Source organism: Ptychodera flava, chromosome 1 (genome assembly GCF_041260155.1).
Source record: "Ptychodera flava strain L36383 chromosome 1, AS_Pfla_20210202, whole genome shotgun sequence".
Lineage (NCBI taxonomy): Eukaryota > Metazoa > Hemichordata > Enteropneusta > Ptychoderidae > Ptychodera > Ptychodera flava.
In genome coordinates, this window is record NC_091928.1 from 54753992 (window position 1) to 54774921 (window position 20930).

Below are 20930 nucleotides of genomic sequence, written 5' to 3' on the forward strand. Positions count from 1 at the left end.
AATTCTCTTAATTTGCATAATCCAAGATGGCCGCCAAATATTATCTGAAATTAAACTTTGACCCACAAATGTTCTTTTCTGTAATTTTTTTGATGATTTGCGTTCAAATTAGTACCTGTTGCAATATTAGCTTAGTTGCAAGTTATGTGGGCATTTTGCGTAATTTGCATAATCCAACATGGCCGCGATATTATCTCTAAAATTGAACTTTTTACTAAATTGTCTTTAAATAATATGCAATTTGTCTCTTTTAGGGTATTCATGGGTCTGGAAATCATTTCTGATATTAATTTTTCAATTGCAGCTCACGTTCACGTGCTCAAGGTCAAAACAAGGTAAATTTGACCTATTGATGGACAACAAATAGGATACTTCATTGAAAAGGCAATAACAATATACAGAAAGGATTGTACGAATTCGTGTACTGCCAACGTTTTTTCCAATAGGCCTACTTTTGAATAAACGTAAGCCCACTCACGATTGCAGTGTTATATCTACACATCAGCTCTACTGGTGTTATGAGATTGCAGTACAATCAAAACACACATGCGTATAGACATACAGGAACTTCTACGCTTGTCACCGCATATGGTTTTGTTTATACCGCTGTCTGTTCGAATTCCAGATTAAGCCTTTTGTACAATATGTGTTCCAGGCTTTTAGATGACTGACACATTATCTGGTGCTGGGAAGTGCCTCCTCCCGACCTGTAGAAGATCTGGACAACTTAAAAAGTTCAAGCTGCAGGGTGTAGAACGACTGATAAGTTGTGCAGTAGAAAGGCATGATGATGAAACCCGTACTTAATACAGGCTATTTGGATTCACAAGGAGAGGATGCATTTTTAGAAGTTCATCAAGGCTGTTACTGTTCAATCACTTCCAAATACCATTAAAACAAGTTTTTGATATGAAGAGGAAGGAGAGTTCAAGGAGAGAAAGAGGAAGGAGAGTTCAATAGACGGTGATATCACATCACCAATACACGAAACCAAACAACTCTTTGTTTGGGTGTCAAACTACACCACAAGTTTGGTAGCTGTTCGAATTCATATATTAAATGAACATGGATACACTGTGTCATATGATGAGGTGCTGCATTTCCGCAAGTCTGCAGCAGAATATGTTGGTGATAATTCTGTCCTGCTGCACTAGATGATGGGGCTTACTCGAACAGTTGGACCCATATATTTGGCTGGTATGACAATTTTGATTTGCTGGTGTCAACTCCAAATGGTTGCCGTGAGACACATGCCATGGCAACAGAATTTCAGAAGCATCCAGCTGGGATTATTGAGACTGAGAGTACTTAGCCTTGACTCAGTACACTTGTTATCCCTCGCCTTACATCTAAACAAGCCAAGTCTGTTGGCAAAGGCAAGGCATTAACACTTTTATACTACACTGGCCCTAAGAAGGTAGTTCCTCCTGCAGTATAAACTGGTAATGTGACCACCGGAATCAGTTTTAAGGAGGTACAAACTCGCCAGGCCAGTCTCGTAGCTGCACAAGTGAAGGACACACTATGGCTCAGTAGTCTACACCATGGACAAGATGCTATCGAGTGGAATGGTTTCAACAATCAGTAAGCCAGGAACAATGGCGTACTTGTACTTGCTGGTTGACACCAGCAAATCAAAATTTTCATACCAGCCAAATATGGTTCCAACTGTTCTAGTAAGTCCCATAATCTTGTGCAGCATGACAGCATTATCACCAACATATTTAGCTGCAGACTTGCGGAAACACAGCACCTAATCATACGACACAGTGTATCCATGTTCATTTAATATATGAATGAGATCACTGCTACCAAACTTGTGGTGTAGTTTGACACCCAAACCAAAATCACCAAGATCATAGTTTTTGTTGTTGACTGGAATATCACGCGCCTCTGTTGTGATCTTTCGCACCAATGCATCCTCATTTTCTTCATCCACAGTTTCTACTTTTACAAACTTAAAATTCTGCCAAGAAACTCGCGGAAACCAACAATAGATGTACAACCTTCAGAGTGAAGTACTACCACATCACTTCCAAAATAAGAAACTAGCTCTGTAAACATTTGCTTTCGTGTCAACTGACCACCATAACTGAGATTCTTATCAGACAATTCAATGGATGTCCAAGTACATGATTTTCTATTTATGTATTCATGTATTTATGTACATCAAAGCGGCATCATCAATCATTGGGCTTTGGTCAGCATTCATAGGAATTTTCCTGAATTCATCATAACAACGTACGTGATACTGTGCCTCAGCTGCTGATAAGTCATGTACACCATGACAACGCATAGCAACCTCTCGACTCCATTAATCATTCTATCATCACAATACTGTAATACAATGGCCTTAAAAGGTGGAGCATTCTTAAGACCTATTCTTTCACACTGTATCTATCTGTCCCACCTATCAGAATATTTTCGATCAATGGGCTCACAAGGTGTACCACAAAACAAACATTGCTTTTTAAAATTGAACTCTGTAACTTGTGATCGTCTAATTCTCGCAGTAGGGGCTTATCACTGTCTATTGAACTCTCCTTCCTCTTCATATCAACAACTTTTTTGATATGGTATTTTTAAGTGAATAAACAGCAACAGCCTTTATGAACTTCTAAAAATGCATCCTCTCCTTGTGAATCAAAAATAGCCTGTCTTATAGTACGGGTTTCATCATCATGCCTTTCTACTGCACAACTTATCAGTCGTTCTAGACCCTGCAGTTTGAACCTTTTAAGTTGTTCAGATCTGCTACAGGACGGGAGGAGGCACTTTCCAGCACCAGATAATGTGTCAGTCATCTCAAAGCCTGGAACATATATCGTACGAAAGGCTTAATCTGGAATTCGAACAGACAGCGGTATAAACAAAACCATATGCGGTGACAAGCGTAGAAGTTCCTGTGTGTCTATACGCATGTGTGTTTTGATTGTACTGCAATCTCATAACACCAGTAGAGCTGATGTGTAGATATAACACTGCAATCGTGAGTGGGCTTACGTTTATTCAAAAGTAGGCCTATTTGAAAAAAACGTTGGCAGTACACGAATTCGTACAATCCTTTCTGTATATTGTTATTGCCTTTTCAATAAAGTATTCTATTTGTTGTCCATCAATAGGTCAAATTTACCGTGTTTTGACCTCGAGCACGTGAACGTGAGCTGCAATTGCAAAATTAATATCAGAAATGGTTTCCAGACCCATGAATACCCTAAAAGAGACAAATTGCATATTATTTAAAGACATTTTAGTAAAAAGTTCAATTCTAGAGATAATATCGCGGCCATGTTGGATTATGCAATTTATGCAAAATGCCCACATAACTTGCAACTAAGCTAATATTGCAACAGGTACCAATGTGAACGCAAATCATCAAAAAAATTACAGAAAAGAACATTTGTGGGTCAAAGTTTAATTTCAGATAATATTTGGCGGCCATCTTGGATTATGCAAATTAAGAGAATTGCCTAACGTAAATTTTTCAGCAACGAAGCTAAATTTGCTTTAGGTACCCATATGAATGCAAATCAACGAAAAACTTCATTTGAAAGAACATTTGTAGGTCCATGGTTGAATTTTACAGATGATTTGGCGGCCATCTTGGATTATGCAAATTACGAGAGTTGCCCGACATTAATTTTAGGGCAACCAAGCTAAAACTGTTTCAGGTACCTAAATGAATGCAAATTAACAAAAAAACTTCATAGGAAAGAACATTTCTAGGTTCACTATTGGAGGCATACGAGTGTCAAATCGACTATGTGGCGGCGCTATAGTAAACAAACTTTGTGAGGTCATGGGTCACGTTGGTCACCTGATACAGAGTCGAGGGTCTGACCATGACCAGTGCAGTGGGCTGACCGTCAACAACTCACTCCCTCCTAACTGAGCTTCGAAGTCAGGCGACGAACTCGTGATTTCCTGTGATTGAAGTTCTGACGGAAATCATGTAGTGGGAATTGAGAAACCGCCCAAAGAAAACGATCTGATCAATCAAGGAGACCCGAATATTAACGACACACTGAACAGTGAATGACTTTCCGCAAAAAACGATGACAGAATCAAAATGATTTTATTACCGAGATATCTCTGTGTTCTTCTGTCTGTGTTTGTGTCATCTGGTGTACAGCAGTCTGCAGCACAGTCAAGACCACACATCATTCTCATTGTGGCTGATGATCTGGTAAGTCGCAGTCCCTCAAACCATGACAGAGCTGGCACCACAGTCGCCTGTTTTCTAAAATTCTGCCCTGCTCTCACACGCCTCATAGACATGTGTACATATGCCCGAGAAGAAGGCATTTACACACGTCTGTAGGCGCGTAGGCGCAGAGCAGAAACAGGAGACTGTGGTGGCACACACACTTTGTGTTCCCTTCATATGCTCAATCACACACGTTGGAGAAGGTAATTTTCAGGTGAAAACATTGATTATCGTCTTTCAGTGAAGTTCAATGTACAGACACTCATTGTTCTACAGGAGGCATTTCCGCTGGGCGTTTCACGCCTGCCATCCACACCACACGGAAGCAAGATAAACAAACAAACAAACAATAAAAAATAAAACAAATATAAACAAAGTAAACAAACGAAAACAAACGTATAAACAACCAACCAATCAAACAAAACAAACAAATCAGTAATAAATAACAAATAAATAATCAAATAATCAACAAAAACCCAAATATTAAATAAATAAATAAAAAAATGGTAAACTGAGTAAGAATTGAAATAATTTAGTGAACAACACATGTAACTTACTCAAAATGCGATGTCAGTTTATAGCGGACAGCATTTTGAATTTCTGCATGTGCTAATGGGTCAATCATTTCAATTCTTATTCATTTTATTGTTTTCTCATATATTTATTTATATATTTACATATTTATTTATTTTATTTTATTATGTGTTAGTTAATTGTCTTTTTGTGTGATGTTATTTGTTTGCTTTTGTTTGTTTGATTGTTATGTTTGTTTTGGCCTGTGTTTGTTTTGTATCTATCCTTGCTTCCACAAAAGCAATGGCACACATAACGTTGGTTAACTACAGTCTTTGGTTGAATTCACTTGTGTGTCACATTTTCTCCAATGATCACAAAACCACGTAGATATCAAAGCTAAGCAAATTATGCTAGTATGTATAAGGTGTACCATGATCATAACCCCCATTGGTGTACTGAAAGCCACAGTCCCTCCACCACCACTTTTGATATGCCCGTTGTTCAAGATGTGAATTACCCCTTTGGCATGAACACAGCTTGGAATTGCAACCTCATATTTTATCATCAAGAAAGGAATAATTTGCTAAATAGGAAAAACTGATGGTGGATGGATTGGTGTCGATGTTCCAGGAACACGAAGGTCACCTGTCTATGTGTTTCAAGTCTCCATCCATACATAAAGCTGTGAATACACACCAATATTGTGCTTCCTATTTTTATGATTCCTGAACTCTCTGTCATTGTGGTAATTAATTTCTTAAAATTTTCTATGAGTCAACCCTACTGTTCAGTAAATATAATACTGAGTCACTAACCCCTAGAATCAGCCCGTATGTCACCGTGGATTAATACACATGCATTACTCGAGTGATGGCTGCAGTCAGAGCTCTGGAAATACTTCATGGCAATGCAATATCACAATATTCAACCCACAAAGTCATTGTAAGTGTTGCAAACTTTCAATTTGTCTTGTATAATTGCATGAAATTTTGTGTGTATGCTTCCTCTTAGGGATGGGATGATGTGAGTTTCCATGGATCTGATCAGATTCCCACTCCAAACATTGATGACCTGGCTTACAATGGAGTCATATTACATAATTACTATGTACAGCCAATCTGTACACCAACCAGGGCTGCTTTGATGACAGGCAGACATCCTATACATCTTGGTAAGTAAGATTAGTCCTGTAGAATTCTACACAATTACTATGTACAGCCAATCTGTACACCAACCAGGGCTGCTTTGATGACAGGCAGACATCCTATACATCTTGGTAAGTAAGATTAGTCCTATAGAATTCTACACAATTACTATGTACAGCCAGTCTACACACCAACCAGGGCTGCTCTGATGACAGGCAGACATCCTATACATCTTGGTAAGTAAGATTAGTCCTATAGAAGTCTACATCAAGTATGGTATGGTATTGATGTTATCTAATTTTAACACTATAAACAAGAAATGACTCAACAATATATCGTCAGACTCTGTGAATCTTGGTGAATTGTCATATGATTCTGTATGAAGATGACCTCATTGCAATATTGGTCTTTCGTGTTTTGGTAGGTAAGATCCTTTATACTGGAAAATTGAGATGAATTCTTAATATTTTAATTCACGACTGGGTTGCATTCAAGAAAATCATTTGTCAAGATTTGATGGGACGATCTTTTACATAGTGAAAAATCTAGAACACCTGATATAAAATGGTGCAGGTAAAGCCTTGTAAATCCTGTTTGTCTTTTAAGTGCCTTTGCATTTCAGAGCACTCAGTAATATCTTGTACAGCTTGTGGATACTGATATCCTGAATTGCCAAAACTTTTGTGTTGTGGGATCAGCTCTCCAAGGAGAGACTGACATGTACAAGTAGGCCCTTATGTGTCATTAATATTACCCTTAAATACGTCAGATTGTGTTACCAGTAGAATACCAATGAAATTGTTGTTTTTGTTAAAATCAGGTTTACAGCATGATGTCATAATGGGAGCAATGCCATCTGGTTTGCCGCTGAATGAAACCATATTTCCACAATATTTTAAGAAATTAGGATACTCTACACACATGGTTGGCAAGGTAAGGCATTCATACCAGATTAATACCACAACCATACACTGGTATTGAGAAAAATATTATTGTATCAATCAGCCAGCAAATTGCACTGAATTGTGGGTCATCACCCAGACAATTAAACAGAGTGTACTGATGGTAGTTAAACTACCGGTACATGTCACAGAGTAACTACACTGACCACAGAAGTAAACATTTTATCATCCAGGTTCATCATACCGGTATTTCGGTAACACATTCTCTCACACCATCAATTAAACCATCTCAAGCCTGAAATCCCATACAGAGGTGAAGGTCAGTCAGATTACCAGAAAGTCAAGCCCAATGAGATAAATTTAATACCAAAATGCAAGCTATCAAAGTAAAGTCCAGGTGAGTATTTCTGTCAAGGCAGTCACAAAATCTCATCCTGACACAATGTCTGGTTTTCTGTCCACTCAGTGGCATCTGGGATTCTTTGCCTGGCAGTATACACCAACATTCCGTGGATTTGATTCCTTCTTTGGTTATTACAATGGAAAAGAAGATTACTATGATCACATGACTTTAGAGGTGAGAACTGACAGAAAACAGAAACAATGCAGAAGAACAAAACTACAGAAATGCATCTCAAAATAGTATACCGGTATTAATATTCCATTTGATTTTCCAGTTTTCAGTTTCAAACATTGTTAGAATAAAATTCAAATACTGCAATTTTTGATAGCTTTGTCTTCACAGCTATCTTTCTTTCATAAAAGTCACGAAAACCTACATACTTTCGTCTGATACTTTGTTTGTTTGTTTGTTGGACCTTTGGGTGTACTTTCCTTGAGTGATAACAATTGCCGGAACTGATTTGATGTCATATTGCTCTATTATTAAAGTGGCACTCCCATTTGGTAACATTTTTAAAACACATTTTTTTAATGCCAATGGTTGATATTTGACCACCTAAATTCAGCTTCCGAACATCGAACGTTCGGCACAGGGGCATTGTCAACTAAGCAATGGAGTACAAGTCTATGCTGATACTGCTGTACGCCACAGTTCCACTCGCCTTGGTGATCGGCCATGTGACCCCATGGGAGAAAGCTGAGTCTCACTGACTTGGCAAAAAAACGAAAAACAATTTTTGCTGATTCCACCAGAATTCGCATAGGTGAGTAGCACAGTTTCGTGTGGTTGATACACAACGGCCCCCGCGTGGTATTAGATGCATACCACGCGGCGGCAGCTATGTATCGAACCACTCGTAACTGTGTGGCAGACGACAAAATGTAGTCATTAGAGGCCGCTAATATTATACACGTAAAACTGATATTTATGTGGTATTGGTTAAAAATATAATAGAACTGATTGAGAATAATGAAAATGACAAAAACTAAGGAGAGGTTTTAAAAAAAACTCACCTGAGTTAAAGGCATAATACTGTATAAAGTCTTCGCAGTGGGAGGTAAATTAATTGCGTCGTTCGAACTTATTACGGACTCCCTAGAATATCGTCAATCAGCACAACAAACCTTTGGGGGATTTCGGGTCATAATCAGAAACGATCGTAAAACTTCGGAATGTGAAAAATACGCCCGGGAAATGACATGTTTTTATCAATATATCGCGATCCTCGTGCAGTCGCCACATCAAATATCAACTGTTGGCATTAAAAAAATATGTTTTAAAAATGTTACAAAGTGGGAGTGCCACTTTAAATGGAATCTTGTAATTCATGGCCATGACGTAATGAAAACAAATCCAAGTCTTCACTAGCATTACAATAGGAATGCCATGTTGTTATAGATTTTACAGTCAGTTTAAGTGTTCTTTACTTTACATATTGACTCACACTGACTCAACCAAATCTATAAGTCCCCATGGACAAAGACTAGTGAATACAATTTATTGAAACAACTTTGCAAATACAATTAATAATTTCCAAAACCATCAGGAGAAATTCATTTGATTAAACAAACTTAGTTGCTTTGAAACTAACATAGTATTTGAATGAATGTCTTTATTACAGAATGAATACATGGGTTATGATTTACGTGACAATGTCAGTGTCAGACATTCACTTGATGGACAGTACACCACTGAACTGTTTACAACCAAAGTTGAAGACATCATTAAACAAAACAACAATCAACAGGTACAGTAGCTTCCATAATCAGGATTGGTTAAAAAACATAATGATTTGAAATTAAGAAAGTGAATCACAAGTCAAAGGATCAACACCTAAGGTAGGGTTGAATAAATCAGGTAAGTCATTGCTTGATCCCACACCAGTGAACTGTAGATCTACACCCAATTAGGGAAGAGTATATAGGTACTGATATTGCTACCAAGAAAAATGGACTTGTTGCCAATGACATGTTTGATGTGAGACTGAACTGGCAGATGTCATATCATGTCACAGGCACTCTGTGAATTTCAAACACATTGAAGCAATCGACATTGTCAACCCTATGCTTGAATTTAACCAAAAAAAAATATCAAAAGCAACAATAAATTTTTCTCTGTCTGTCTGTCTGTCTGTCTGTCTCTCTCTCTCTCTCTCTCTCTCTCTCTCTCTCTCTCTCTCATACACCATCTCACACACTGTCATCTCAATACTCAGCCTCTTTTTCTATATCTAGCTCATTTAGCCGTCCACAGTGCCAATCCCAGTCAACCACTGGAAGCACCTGATAAATATGTTAAAAGATTTCCACATATTCAAGATAAGAACAGGAAAATGTTTGCAGGTAGGTAATCCAACATTTCATCTCTTCTTCTCTGTTTTTCTTAACTCCTATATCTTTCCTTACATCACATCACCAATTAAGAAACTGTATACTACCAGTACTGATATTTTTACAGCAAGATCTGTAAGGATATTTTCACGAGGGGTGTGTTTTCTGTATTCTGATTTCATTTTTTAAATCACCTTAAGTCAGCAATGTTGGATCATTATTTTCTTTCTCTATTCACTTAGTTTTTTTCTCCTCAAAAACTTCATTTGATTAATTTATATACATTGATATCATCGTCATTATCATTATCATTATCATCATCATCCCAATAAATACATGCCTGGTTCCCGAATTGTCTTTGTAACAAAATTCAGTACACAACACTTGACGGACTTTAAATATCTTTGGTTTTCAAAAATATATATATAATTATGTATATATATTTTGTTTTCTTACAATCACAGCAATGGCATCTGCATTAGATGATTCCATTGGAAATATCACAAAGACTCTCAAAGACACCGGACTTTATAACAATTCTATCATCGTATTCACCACTGACAATGGAGGACCTGCTGCTGGTTTTGACAGAAATTATGCTTCAAACTGGCCTCTCCGAGGCATCAAAGCTACACTCTGGGAAGGTGGTGTCAGAGGCACTGGACTTATCCATAGCCCTCTCCTGGAAAAGTCTGGAATAATTCAGGAAGGAATGGTCCATGTTTGTGATTGGTTACCAACACTCTATCATGCAGCAGGTGGTAACGTTTCAGAATTACCACAGAATTTGGATGGTGTCAATCTATGGGACACTTTGTCCATGTAAGCACAGAATTAAGAATTAATATTGGTTATTCTTAAACATGTATAACATATGCCGTATCTTTCTCTGATATTTAAACAAGCAAGGCCTTGTTTAATATTCAAGTAGGCAGACAGAAATTAAAATGTTTAACTCCTTGACTACCAAGGCCAATGTATTCCTATATACCAGGCCCCTTATGTAAATATTGATAAAATCTGGGGTGTGGTCATTGCATCAACACTGCTTAGAGTAAACATTAAGTAAGTACCAATAAACCATATATTTTCTGATCAGAATGAAATTTCCCACTTTCTCATACATAAGTTTTGTATTTTCAGGTAACGTGACGGGTCACATGACTCGTCATGTGACCAGAGTTGGCAAAGAATATGCTGGGAAAGAATATTTGAAGCATCAGGACGTGTTTTGAATCCATAAAATGACTCAAATTTGAAAACAGTTGCAATTATCATGGCATTGAATTTACATATATGTAATAATAACTACCCTTTACTTTATTTATAGATGCACCTGTTTAAGAATTTTCTCACAAAAGGTAGAGCAAATGAACCACAAACATCAGCATCTGACATGATTCTGCATTTGAAAATCAACATATTTTATATTTGTAAAGACCTGCTTTATGTCTTCCTTGCAGAAACATGCTTCTAAAATGATTATGATTTATCAAAAAATAATTGACAATATTTAAAATACATTTTAGGGAACAACATATCACATGACCAATTACATGACCAGTCATGTGACCAGTCATATTGACAGTATAACTGCTATAAAATTTCACTGGGTTATAGTAAAAAATTATATCTCCTCCAGTTTCATTCACAGAATATTGCTGTTAATAGAACATATTTACATATGAATCATTTTTTTTCAATAAATAAATATTTCATTTCATTAAAAAAAACAAACCATAAAAATCTTCCAAGTAAATGACATCAACCAGCTTCTGAAAACTGTAAACAATCAGCATAACGCTTCTGTAATCAGCTTGACCTTTAAGGGCCGAGGTCATGGGTCACGACATTTGCTTCCGGATTTTGGCCGTACTCGGACGTGCCGGGGCACAATCATAATCAGGCCAGGTCGGAAAACATTTATCTTAGTCGCGCTGTGTGCCGATGCCGAAATTATGGGATTTTTAGGGGCTAATACGCGTATTTAACTGTGCCGGATATTTCCGGCACTCAAGGTATATGGTACTTCAATATGGTGCCGGATATATCCGGCGTTCAAGGTAGTCAAGGGGTTAAGATTACCATCATGTTTTCATTTATTAGCTACTATAGACTATAGTCTATAGAAGCTATTGGGATGGGTATCCGTCCGGCGTCTGTTGTCAGTCTGTATGTATGTATGTATGTATGTACCGGTATGTATGTATGTATGTATGTATGTATGTATGTATGTATGTATGTCTGTTTGTGAGGCGTCCGTCCACTCAAATATCTTGAGAACCGCAGTACTTACTGATTTTACAGTGTTCTCCACAAATGAAAATTAAAGGCGGGCGGCTAATTAGCATATGTATTTGCATAATATTTGCATACAATTTACATATCACCAGGGCTATTCACAAGGCACTCCAGTGATGAGATATACTTCTGACATTCTCAATATTTTTCTCCATTCAGCAGTGATTAATGGCAAGCTACACAATTTATTTTTACATTTAAATCCTGTCTTTTTACTTTAAATAAATAATAAAACATCAAAAGTGAAAAAAAACACATTGAACTAATACAAACAATACACAATTTAGTAAATATATTGCACAATACCAACATGAAAATTCAAAAGTAGGCCTACATGAGAAGTAATCAGTGTTCGAAATAATCGGTGGCAAATGGTGGCACGTTTTCATGTGACCCTCTGTTACTATATGTTTGTCTGTAGCCGGATTGGTAAAGCCATGAACGTCTTTTTTTTACGTCCATGACAAGTTGACACGGACTGAATAATGCACTAAGTTACAATGCGGAGTCAGCGGAGCATGCCTGCAGAGAAACATACGTTGACTTTAAAACTCAATTCATAATAAAGGGAGCCGAAAAAAATGATACCAAGTATTTCAAGAGAAAGATTTGAAATTTCATCGACTCTTAGTTCGGCAAACGTACAAAACTTCGACAACTGCGCGGCGTAGGCTGCCATGCATGTTTGTGTGGAGCACGCTGGCGCACTAGATCTCGATCACACGCGACCTTTGAACTATACAGTAGGTCTACAGAACCGTATGTACGGTACATAGCTGCTGTATTCGGATGATCACACGAATGATGATTTTAGCTCGTGCAGTTTCTTTTTACTTCATTTCATTGCGCCTTTGATATTTTAAAACGGTCACGGATTTTGAAACTTGATCAAACTCAACTGCTTCTCAAAGTCAATCGAATGAATCCATGCAAGTTACGAATGCGTGACAGGAAATGACACAGATGGCTTCAACGTCATGTGGACGTACACGGATCTCAAAATGGCTAACTTGGCTCGGATACGCAACGACCTGAGCACGCGAAGTACCATACTTTTTTGCATCTGATATTTATCTCAACCAATCGTACGATTTTAGCCAGATCTGATAGAAATCACTTTTCCTGACCTTCGGATCCTTACAAGTACGAGACATTGGCGGCAATGGCAGTTGACAATAGCATAGATGCTTCGACTGAGTGTCCGCTGGCAAAAATGCAACACCGAGCCTTCGAGTGTACCGTGTCCGTTGTATGAAATGGACGGTGTCTGTACGGTACGGTCGGCAGCTTAACACATTTCAAGCTTTTTGAATTGAAGTCTTAGCCAGTGTTCATCGGCACTACGGCCGTTTCACACTTGAAAAGCTTGCTGAAATAAGAGCATGACAAAATCGCCGCTGAGAAACATAGGTCTTCAACCACATTTACTAAAGAGTATCGGCGCCGGCGGATATGAAACAGGATCGGGCGAAAAAAATAAAGGATCGGGGCCGTCGGGGCCTGGGGAGAACATTGAGGATTGCATGCAGTCGCAAAACAAACCGACAGATGTGTGAACGGTCCCTCTTTATTACACGACGTTGTCAGTTGCTGTCATTTTTATTCGATAGGCTTTCAGATATTGTTCGGACAACTGACTGTGAAAACAGTTTAGGCGACAGAAAACAAAGGTGGGCGGGCGAGATTAAAGGCGGGCGGGCGAGATTAAAGGTGGGCGGCGACAAAAAGAAGCCGGGCGCACCGCCCGTCAAAAACCCCTTGTGGAGAACACTGTTTTATATTTGTTGTGTAGATGAAAAATATGATTTTGAGAAACTATTTTTTTAATTTTTTGATATTGTTTAAAATAGGCAAATTAATGGCAAAAAAGGCATTTTTTGTAAAAAATCTTCTTCTTCATAACCGCTGGTCAGACAGCTTTGTTATTTGGTATACAGGTCCCTAGGGATAACCCAACTTAGATTTGTTCAAATTGTGATGAAATATGCAAATGTGTATTTTTAAGGAATTTTTTTGTCATTTTTGGTCAAAATTTGACTTAGTATGTATGTAATTCTTGTACTGTTTAAACCCTATCAATTCACCCAGAAAAAAATAATTAATATGATTTTAAATAATTGAATTAATTCGGAAATCATCAAAGCCAAAATAATTTTAGTGTGGAATTATCAGAAAGTTCAACTTTTTCTGACAGTTCATAGTGAAATGCTTACCATCTTGGGGGATTAAAACATGTAAAGGCAACTTTCCTGAATCCCAACTTTGATATATTCTGAACCACCATTTATGTTATCTAAAAGAAATTGCTCATAATAGTTTGTCATGATAGGGTGGTCAAATAAATAGAGATAGAGAAAGTTCTAATTTCCATTTATGGTTGACTTGGTAAGGATAAAATAAGATTACTTTTTGAGGAAAAAAATAGATTGGTCAATTAAAAGAGTGGTCAAAGTGATAGGGTTTTTATGGTAAAGCTGGGCTGTAAGATTCCTCGTGCTATTTATAGCAATTATGCAATCTGTGTAAACAGTGCAATGAAAGTGTAACATGATTCCTTATAATGCTTTTGATGACCTTGAACTTCTTAAGTTACAAACATTTGTCTCTTCAGTGTGCTTTCTCTGAGTACGTACAGTCTGAACTTATTCAACAGAACTTACTTACAATGTTAATTTGAAAGTTAAAATATGCTTGGATGAAAATACTGATATTAAAAGATAACCAGCTCAAGATTCTTTATAACCTGACAGATATGCTGTTTTATTATGACGTAAATCTTGATTTAAGCAAGTCTTGTTTACTTAAATTAGAATGTAATTAACTCTTGTTTATTTGCTATTATAGACTAATATAGTCTGATGAAATATGCAAATCTGTATTTTTACGGAATTTTTTTCCATTTTTGGTCAGGCCATCCTGAAATGAGCTATCAAAGATATCCACCTTCTTCATCAATACATGTGTCACAAAAGGTTATTCCCTACATAACACAGCAGAGCTCTGTCAACTGTTGAGTCGCTTGTTTTTTCAAAACCGCTGGTCAGACAGCTTTAATTTTTGGTTTACAAGTCCCTAGGATGACCTAAGTGAGATAATTTCATACAGTCAGGAAATACTTAATTTTGTATCCATGTCTATAGTAGCTTCAGGGACTTTGGCCCTATGTTATCAAAGTGTTTTAGAAGTGTTAGAAACTCGTGTCCTTTGATGTGTTTTACTAAAGTGTTTTTCTGCTTCATTTTCAGTTTCTATGGAAACAAATCTTGTACATTTATAGAGATTTAAGAAAATGTATCTTGGAACTTGAAACAAAAGACATACATGTACTACCTTTAGTATGAGACTGGGCCCACATGCTATGTACACAATACCATTACATGTATCTGGGCATTTATTAAGTCAGATCTACTTTGAAATGAATCACACCAGTTAGATTGTTGAAAAGTGTTTTTTTCACCTTTCACTTTAACCATTTCAGGGGCACTGCATCACCAAGAAATGAAATACTTCACAACATTGATCCAATAACTCAGACAGCGGCACTAAGAGTTGGAAAGTACAAAGTCATCATTGGTGATGTCTACAAGGGCAAATGGGATGGTTGGTTTAAACCTGAACAAGTCACAGATGGTAAGACTTACACTTTGAATTGAAAACACAATACAATTAGAAGTATAGCAATTGGAGGTTACTTTGTTAAATTCTAGACAGTTAAACATGTTTCAGATAGAATGCACATCAGAGACAGACATATTCCAACACTCAATCAATAACTTTTAAATACTTTTTTAGCCTACCATTTGTTTGGGTTCATTTTAAAAGTTTTGTGAAATTCTGAAATCTAATTTTTCCCATTGAGTTTACACAAAGATTGCGGCCATTTTTTTTTTCAGATGTTGGTAAATATTTGGTAATTTATTTCTCTACTATTCAATTTTGCACGGTGACCCCTGATTTTATTCTTGATTTTGAATGGAAATTGTTTTAAGTTCCCATGTGGAAAGTTTTAGGCAAAAGCTGAAGTCTTTCAATTTCAATGCGAATATTACCTTAAGACTTTGATGCACCAAAAGATTTTGAATATTATTGACTTAATTTCAAAAAGTTGAATTGTGATGGATTTCTGTTACTTCATCAAATAAAAGGCTTCAGTAAATCAAACAGAATCTAAAAGTGGGAGCTAATTTGCAACTTTAATATTGCAAATGTTTGACTTTCAAACCATCAAGATAAGAACAGTATTTGCCTAGAGAAATATAGGCAATATTAAATTATAGAATCAGAATTTTAGTTTAGTTATTAATTAATCCAGTACATAAAAGCACAATAATGTTGTTTGTGGACATTGGATTGCTAAAGAAACTGGTTTATACATTATATTTGATAATTTGTAATTCTAGGAATCAGACCTGATCATTCTAGTCAAGATATGAGAGCAGCCATCATTGAGTGTGGTCACAAACCCAGCAATGCATCAACAAATTGTAAACCAACAAAATCACCGTGTCTTTATAACATCAAGAATGATCCATGTGAATACAACAACATTGCCAATATGTATCCTGGTAAGTCACTTACAAAATTTTGGGTGTAACATCACTTCATAATTCCCAATTATATCTTCAATTTAGATAATTTCAACTTCACTTCATGATTTCAAGTATTTCTATAGTTTCACTGACAATAATATCAATTTTTCTGTACGTTCACTAAAGATAATTTTGATTTGTCTTGACTCTCAAAGTCTCAAAGTTTGATTTATGCCATGATGAACAAATATGTTGATGATTTTATTTGTGATGTATAGTATAAAGTAATTTTTGGCAGAATGAAATACAATACTCATACTGTGATCAGAAAATAATCTGTGTGTAAAGATAGCGACATATCAAAGAGACAGTAGCTGTACATTTCTTTATATTGTCAATAATCTTATTCTAGAGAAGGAAAGTAATCTTCTTTTGCTCCTTAAAGTAGAATGTGACTTGGCGACAGATATTTGGACTAGCAGCTTTTACAATTCTTTTCTGATCAACCACTTGTGGGGGCTCATTTTGAAGCTGTTGGTGTGAGGAAATTTTAAAAGTCTTGGTTTCTTCAAAAATCCAAAATTTAATTTTTCTCTATATATTTGATATAGAGATAGTGGTTACAGCATCGTTACTAAATCGGGGGTATTTTGTCCAGTAACAAAATTTGAAGGTGAACCGAGATTTTTATTCTTGATTTTGAAAGAGAATGGCTGAAAGATTCCTTAAGGAAATTTTGAGCAAAAGTTGAAATCTTTCACTGTGGAGGTGTACACAACCTTTTCAAATGTACATCAAAACAAAATGTAGAAACCTAGTCATCACCATTTATTGTCTGCAAGTTGCAACTTTGTTTTTGACAAGTGAATTTATAATCTTGTGTTGAATTCAATATGCAGCATCAACATGCGACACAATGCACAATTAAAATCTGTGTTGACAATTTGAACAGTATGTATTTCAATATACTTTGGAGTATGACAAGAAATTTTTATTGATAGATATAGCCAGGATACCTTTTCTTTATTCATTGATGGGGCATTATTACATCAAAGAGTCTGACTAAAATCAAGACAATGATCCATGGATAATTACCATCACTTCTGTATTCATCAGGAATGTTCAGAAACAAAGTGTTTTCCTTCATTTTATCTCTCCTTTGTTTCAAGACATTTTGAAAGAATTACTATCAAGACTTGATGAGTACAATGCTACAGCTGTGTTGCCATGGTTTCCACCTGATGATCCCAGAGCAGATCCCAAACTACATGGTGGAGTTTGGTCACCTTGGGTCAATCTAACAACATTGTAAATAAGAGCTGTCACAGACACCAAAGTCAGTGACGTACACCATCCATGCACTGTGCTTTAAAGTATCCGGCATGTCATCACAGAAACTTTTGTGGGATTTAGACCAGATAATGAAAGTAGCACAAAGCTACCTATCCTGATACAATATCCATGAGTTACCTCATCATCTGATATAACTTACAAACACTAACATTACATTTCTCATCCATAAGCTGGCAGTACCAGACATTATTCTCTTCCTGAAACAGATATGGATTTTTCTTTTCTTTTCTCAAATGAAGTCATTTTAGAAATTGTTACTTACTGGCAAATATGGACAATGAAAATCAATGCACTTCAGTACTCTGAGGTAACTTGTTAATACTTGTTTCATTTTAATCCATTGCATTGTTTCAATGAAGTCATCGGTCTATCAGTTCAACATTTTGAGCTTCAATCGTGGATTTATGCAACATCTTATATTTGAAGAAAAATATATTTTTTTTGCTAAAATTGTACATACTTATATTTTATATTTTTCCTTTATTTTTAACATGAGAAATAAATATTATGCCGTGTTTTATCTAGGATGGCATCAACAGGGGGATTTTCCCCCTTACAAGAAAATTTAGAAGGGATTTCACCAGTTCATGTGTTCTTCTTGTATTGCTTAGGTGGAATGGCACCATTTCATGAGGTGCCAACATGTCAACAGAGGAGGAATGCCCAATAACCCTGTCTAGATCAAACACTGATTGCAATATTTTAATTAAATTTCTCATTGTTATTGCATAATTGCAACTCCTTTACATGTCAAACTTTTGAAAATATTTGTAGCATCATTTGTGCAATGAGGTAAATTGTTATAGAATTATCATGTGAACACATCATTGTTTACATACACATAGTCTTTAGTACACTACTGAGTTGTGTGTTTGACCAGTCATATCTCCTTGAACCAAATATAACATCAATGTTTCTAATCAACAATGTAGATGCAAACTTAAATCTCATGAGATCTTGATGATAGAATAGACATCCTTGATCATAAAATTATCACCGACAAACATAAATTTTGCAAAGCATAAAAATTACAGTTTTGTGGCTACGGATGCCAATAAACAATCCAAGTGAAGACATACAATATGTGAATTACAATTGCGCCAGGGAGAATAATTAAACTGTTCCTCTGAATTGCTGATTCTACTTTTGCCAAGTTTGAAATATTTTTGAAATAGCAGCAAATGTATACATTGTCAAGTATTTTGTTTTCTTGTGGAAGCAAGTTGAAATGCTCAGAATTTGTTCTGTCAACACTGCCTGTGTATGTAATGCCTCTATTATTGCGGACAGTTTGTAAAATGTAAACTCTGAGTCAAGAGTGACTATGGAACAAGTGGGAGATTTTGCTGATTTGTACAAAGAAAATAAATAGAAAAGTTTTCTTACCACCTTACAATTATGTAGGACAGATTTTGGAAGATTTTGCTGATTTGTACAAAGAAAATAAATAGAAAAGTTTTCTTACCACCTTACAATTATGAAGGACAGATTTTGGAAGATTTTGCTGATTTGTAAAAAAATCACTCACCGCCTCTGTAGCTTTGCAAAAGAAAATTTGAGGGGCAATGATTCAGTTGTCCTCAATAATATTGTGTGTTGCACAGATGTACCCTGTTGTCAGATTCAATGATAGACATTTTGATGTGATATTTGGAGTAAAACAAGAATCTTCTTCATAGACATTACAAAAATACCAGAAAATAAATCACAAGCAATAGCAAATGCTGCTTTACAGGCTTCAGTTCCAGAGAAAGTTTAAGTCTTGTCAGTGTTTTACATGCATTATTTGGGATTGTTTTATCTGATTGAGTACAAAACAAACGTCAGGCCACAGAGTTTATAATTTGCCAGGTCCCAACCATTCTAGACTCTATAATCTCTGGTGCTTAATTCATTAGTGTCACCATAATTGGTTGTTTTGTATATAAGTGGCTGCTCTACATGGTAGACTATTGCATAGCTGGAGTTGCAAAGCACTCACTCAAAATGAACTTACAGCACTTTTGTGTGAGGTCAAAAGGACAAAATAGCCCAGGCAGATGTTAACAGTCCAGACATTGTTTCAGGGGTTGGGTTTCATCCTCAAAGTGTACCATTAGAACAATTTATTGCTTCAAGTCTTGTCCCAAGGTTTCGAAAAAACACAGCATGAATACATTCTTGCTTTCTGTAACATCAGCATCAGTGACTTTTACATTCTCTGTTCATTTCTTTAATCATTATAAAGCAAGACATGATAAGTTGCCAAATTTATCACTTTATTTGAAAATAGAATAAATATTACATGAGTCACTATCAAGTCTGGTCTAAGAGGTTGTTTTTAGCTCATATTTGGTATGTATATATAATACCATAAAGAGCTTATGTGGTGAGTCGGTGGCATTTGTATGTCTGTATGTCTGTATGTATGTATGTATGTATGTGCAGATGTATGTCTGTCAAACGCAAAAGCTCCCAAACCGCCATACCTACCATCTTAGTATTTGGTGTACAGGTAGACCCAGGGGTTGAGTTGTGACGTTATTCAAATGAACATCTCAGTTTCAAAAATATGCAAATGAGCGGTAAGAAAAAAGGGGAAATCCTGCAAATGTGCAGGAGAGGTGGCAGTAGCTGAAACAGCCAACATATCTGAGTAAGAGGTTTTATGACCGTTAACCTATTTGTATGCAGTGCACCTATTTTGTGACAGTAACTGAAGCAGCTTATGAGTCATTTCCTGTCATTGTTCATGAACTGATAGATATTGGCAGACCTGCTCAAACTAGGAGGGACTGAGTTGAAACATTTCTCTGCTATGCATGTTGCTGAAGTTGACCTCCAGTACCTAAAGTTTCAGACCTTATTTACTTTTGTCATTCTTGTTTTTCTGGTTTAAATATTTTTTGAATGGACTAATTCAAACCAAATATTAGCACACTGTCCTTGACGGTATTTTTCTATTTCTGTGTACAACCCGAATGATATGTAAACGTCCACTGCTGTACATATACTGCTGTATTCATTGAGATGTAAATGCTGGACACAAGAGTTAGACAAAGAGTACACTGAAACAGCCCTATACCTGTTGGTGAGTGTTCAAAACATTTTCAGTCAAAGTAGACCTGAATGAGAGATGTGGCATAAAAAATACAATGCAGATGGTAAAATATTCAAAGATATTCATGATAAATTACTGCAAAGTTCTCGATTATAGCGTTGTTAAATCATTATTAACATTTCCTATTTATTTAATTTCACAATC

The 20930-nt window shown here is 36.2% G+C and overlaps 1 protein-coding gene across 1 annotated transcript; it reads left to right on the top strand.

Annotated features, from left to right (window-relative positions):
- The first annotated feature begins 3815 nt into the window (after positions 1–3815).
- Positions 3816–19985, top strand: LOC139141175 (arylsulfatase J-like). The gene is made up of 10 exons (XM_070710802.1): positions 3816–4186; positions 5735–5894; positions 6689–6801; positions 7237–7347; positions 8795–8920; positions 9389–9515; positions 9968–10325; positions 15283–15434; positions 16205–16369; positions 17503–19985. Exons 1-10 carry the CDS (start codon positions 4070–4072, stop codon positions 17643–17645), a joined length of 1572 nt encoding a protein of 523 aa, XP_070566903.1. The 5' UTR covers positions 3816–4069; the 3' UTR covers positions 17646–19985.
- Positions 19986–20930: the final 945 nt, after the last annotated feature.

Coding starts and splice junctions, on each gene's coding strand:
- LOC139141175 (XM_070710802.1), top strand. CDS start 4,070: ATGATTTTATTACCGAGATATCTCTGTGTTCTTCTGTCTGTGTTTGTG. Junction 4,187..5,734: donor TCATTGTGGCTGATGATCTG/GTAAGTCGCAGT, acceptor GCTTCCTCTTAG/GGATGGGATGATGTGAGTTT. Junction 10,326..15,282: donor CTATGGGACACTTTGTCCAT/GTAAGCACAGAA, acceptor TAACCATTTCAG/GGGCACTGCATCACCAAGAA.